This window comes from Chlamydotis macqueenii, chromosome 1 (assembly GCF_036417535.1).
Source record: "Chlamydotis macqueenii isolate bChlMac1 chromosome 1, bChlMac1.mat, whole genome shotgun sequence".
Classification (NCBI taxonomy): Eukaryota; Metazoa; Chordata; class Aves; order Otidiformes; family Otididae; genus Chlamydotis; species Chlamydotis macqueenii.
The window spans coordinates 116847693-116849523 of record NC_141556.1 but is presented as its reverse complement, the minus strand read 5'-3'; the positions used below and the strand labels follow the sequence as shown (position 1 = coordinate 116849523).

The 1831-nt window shown below is 47.0% G+C and overlaps 1 protein-coding gene across 1 annotated transcript; it reads left to right on the top strand.

Annotated features, from left to right (window-relative positions):
* The first annotated feature begins 609 nt into the window (after positions 1-609).
* KCNE1 (potassium voltage-gated channel subfamily E regulatory subunit 1) lies at positions 610-1031 on the top strand. Its single transcript, XM_010127027.2, has one exon. The coding sequence runs from the start codon at positions 634-636 to the stop codon at positions 1012-1014; it is 381 nt and encodes a 126-aa protein (XP_010125329.1). The 5' UTR covers positions 610-633; the 3' UTR covers positions 1015-1031.
* The last annotated feature ends 800 nt before the right edge of the window (positions 1032-1831 follow it).

The window sequence follows — 1831 nt, the reverse complement described above, 5'->3', positions numbered from 1 at the left end:
GGTGTATGTCATTGTGAAAGCATCAGAAGAAAGGCAAGACTCCTCATCACAGGTGGAGAGGAGGAGCTCACTGCAGGTACCGAGTGATTGCTCCTCACTGCCAATCAGGTACAGAAGTTCTGTTTCCAAATTAAATCTTCAAGCTGAAAGTAGAGGAGAAGGGCCTGAGGGAAGCCATGATCACAGTCATCAAAGCCAGAAGCAGTTACTGCAGAGCGGGAGTGAGACACTCCTCATGCCCGTGGGGGCTCAGGGGAGAAGTCATGGGCTTTAGATAGCATCACGGAGGGCCTGGGCAAGGTATCTGGGTGACTGGCCAACAGCCAAGGCAGCTGCACTCTGCGATAGACCATCTGTGAAGTCTGAGGAAGTTTTGTAAGGTAAATTATCATGGGAGATGGACTCAGCCTAGGTAGCCTGGCTTGGAAACAGGAGATGAAGAGGTCCCCCCAAGCCCGTCCAGTTGTCCTGCCTCCGTGCCGGCCCCGAGGTAGCTTTCTCGCTGAGTATGGGAGCCAGTAAAGGGAGATGGAGGGATTCACATCTTTATCTGATGGCATGCCCCTTATTTTTATTCTTTTCTAGTTAAACTATAATTAAGGAAGAAAGAAGTGTGAAGGACAGAAAAACAAGATGTTTGTGCTGTCTAACAACACAGCCCTGAATTCACTCCTCTCCAAGCTGCTTCAAGAGCACCTGGAGCAGGCGAATAGCTCTGTGCCTTCCCAGGTCAGAAGTTCCGGCAGCAACCTGGAAATCATCTATGTGCTGCTGATGGTCAGCCTCTTTGGCTTCTTCACAGTGGGCGTCATGCTGACCAACATACGTGCCAGGAAGCTGGAGGACTCCCACAACCCCTACAACACCTACATTGCCACAGACATTTGGCGCAAGAAGGACAGGGAGTATTTTCAAGCCAAGCTCATAGAAAATTACAAGTTGTGCTGTGTCTTTGAAAACCAGCTGGCCGTGGAGCAGCCAAGCACGCAGATTCCCGAGGCGAAGTCTTCCTAGCAAAATGGGAGAAAGGATTGCACTTTGCACGGGGACAACCCGACCAATACCTGGTATGAACCAGGCTAGCTGCTTTCCCATTTGCAGAGCTGCAGGCACTGGCTTCGGTCAGGTTGAATAACCATGAACTGATGGTGAATCTGATGGGTCTGTGATGGCCCCAGTGCTGCAAAAGTGCCTGGCCACTGGCCTCTCATTGCAAACACCGTAAGGTTGAGGAGGGGGGACACACACAGGGAGTATCATGGACTCATCAGCTTCACCTCGTGAAAAAAGCCAACGCTGGCATTGCCAGTATGAATGCTTGCAGTAGTCCATGTTATTAAAACCAAACTGGATAAAACACAGGCTAGACGCATTAACTGCCAAATATCATTTAGGTAATCATTTTCAAGTAAGATCCGTTTCTTCCAAGGAAAAGTAGCTGAAATACTTAATTTGCATTTTTATCCAGCATAGAATAATCATTTTATAAATTGTACAATGTTGTGGATTACCTGTTTCTTTCAGAATAATGCACCTCTGAGATAAAATTTTAGAAAAAGATTCCCATTTTTTTTTCTGAAAACCATTTCTGTGGAAAAATGCAGACTTTAGAGGGAAATATTTAGTGACTGTCCCTAATTCCTAGCAGGTACCCCAGACCAGTCTTGCTGGCTCCTTTTGGTTTTCCTTCTTACGGATGGAGATTGATCCTGGCAGCAATATCCATCCTTGTACAAAGATTCAGCAGCCCACGGGGTCTATGCCATGCAAATATGGAATGTTTTGAGAGTTTTAATCACATTTCATTATAGCACAAGGCCTAGGTGCTAGC

What these genes read in the sequence shown, in the direction of transcription:
- KCNE1 (XM_010127027.2), top strand. Translation starts at nt 634, where the DNA reads ATGTTTGTGCTGTCTAACAACACAGCCCTGAATTCACTCCTCTCCAAG.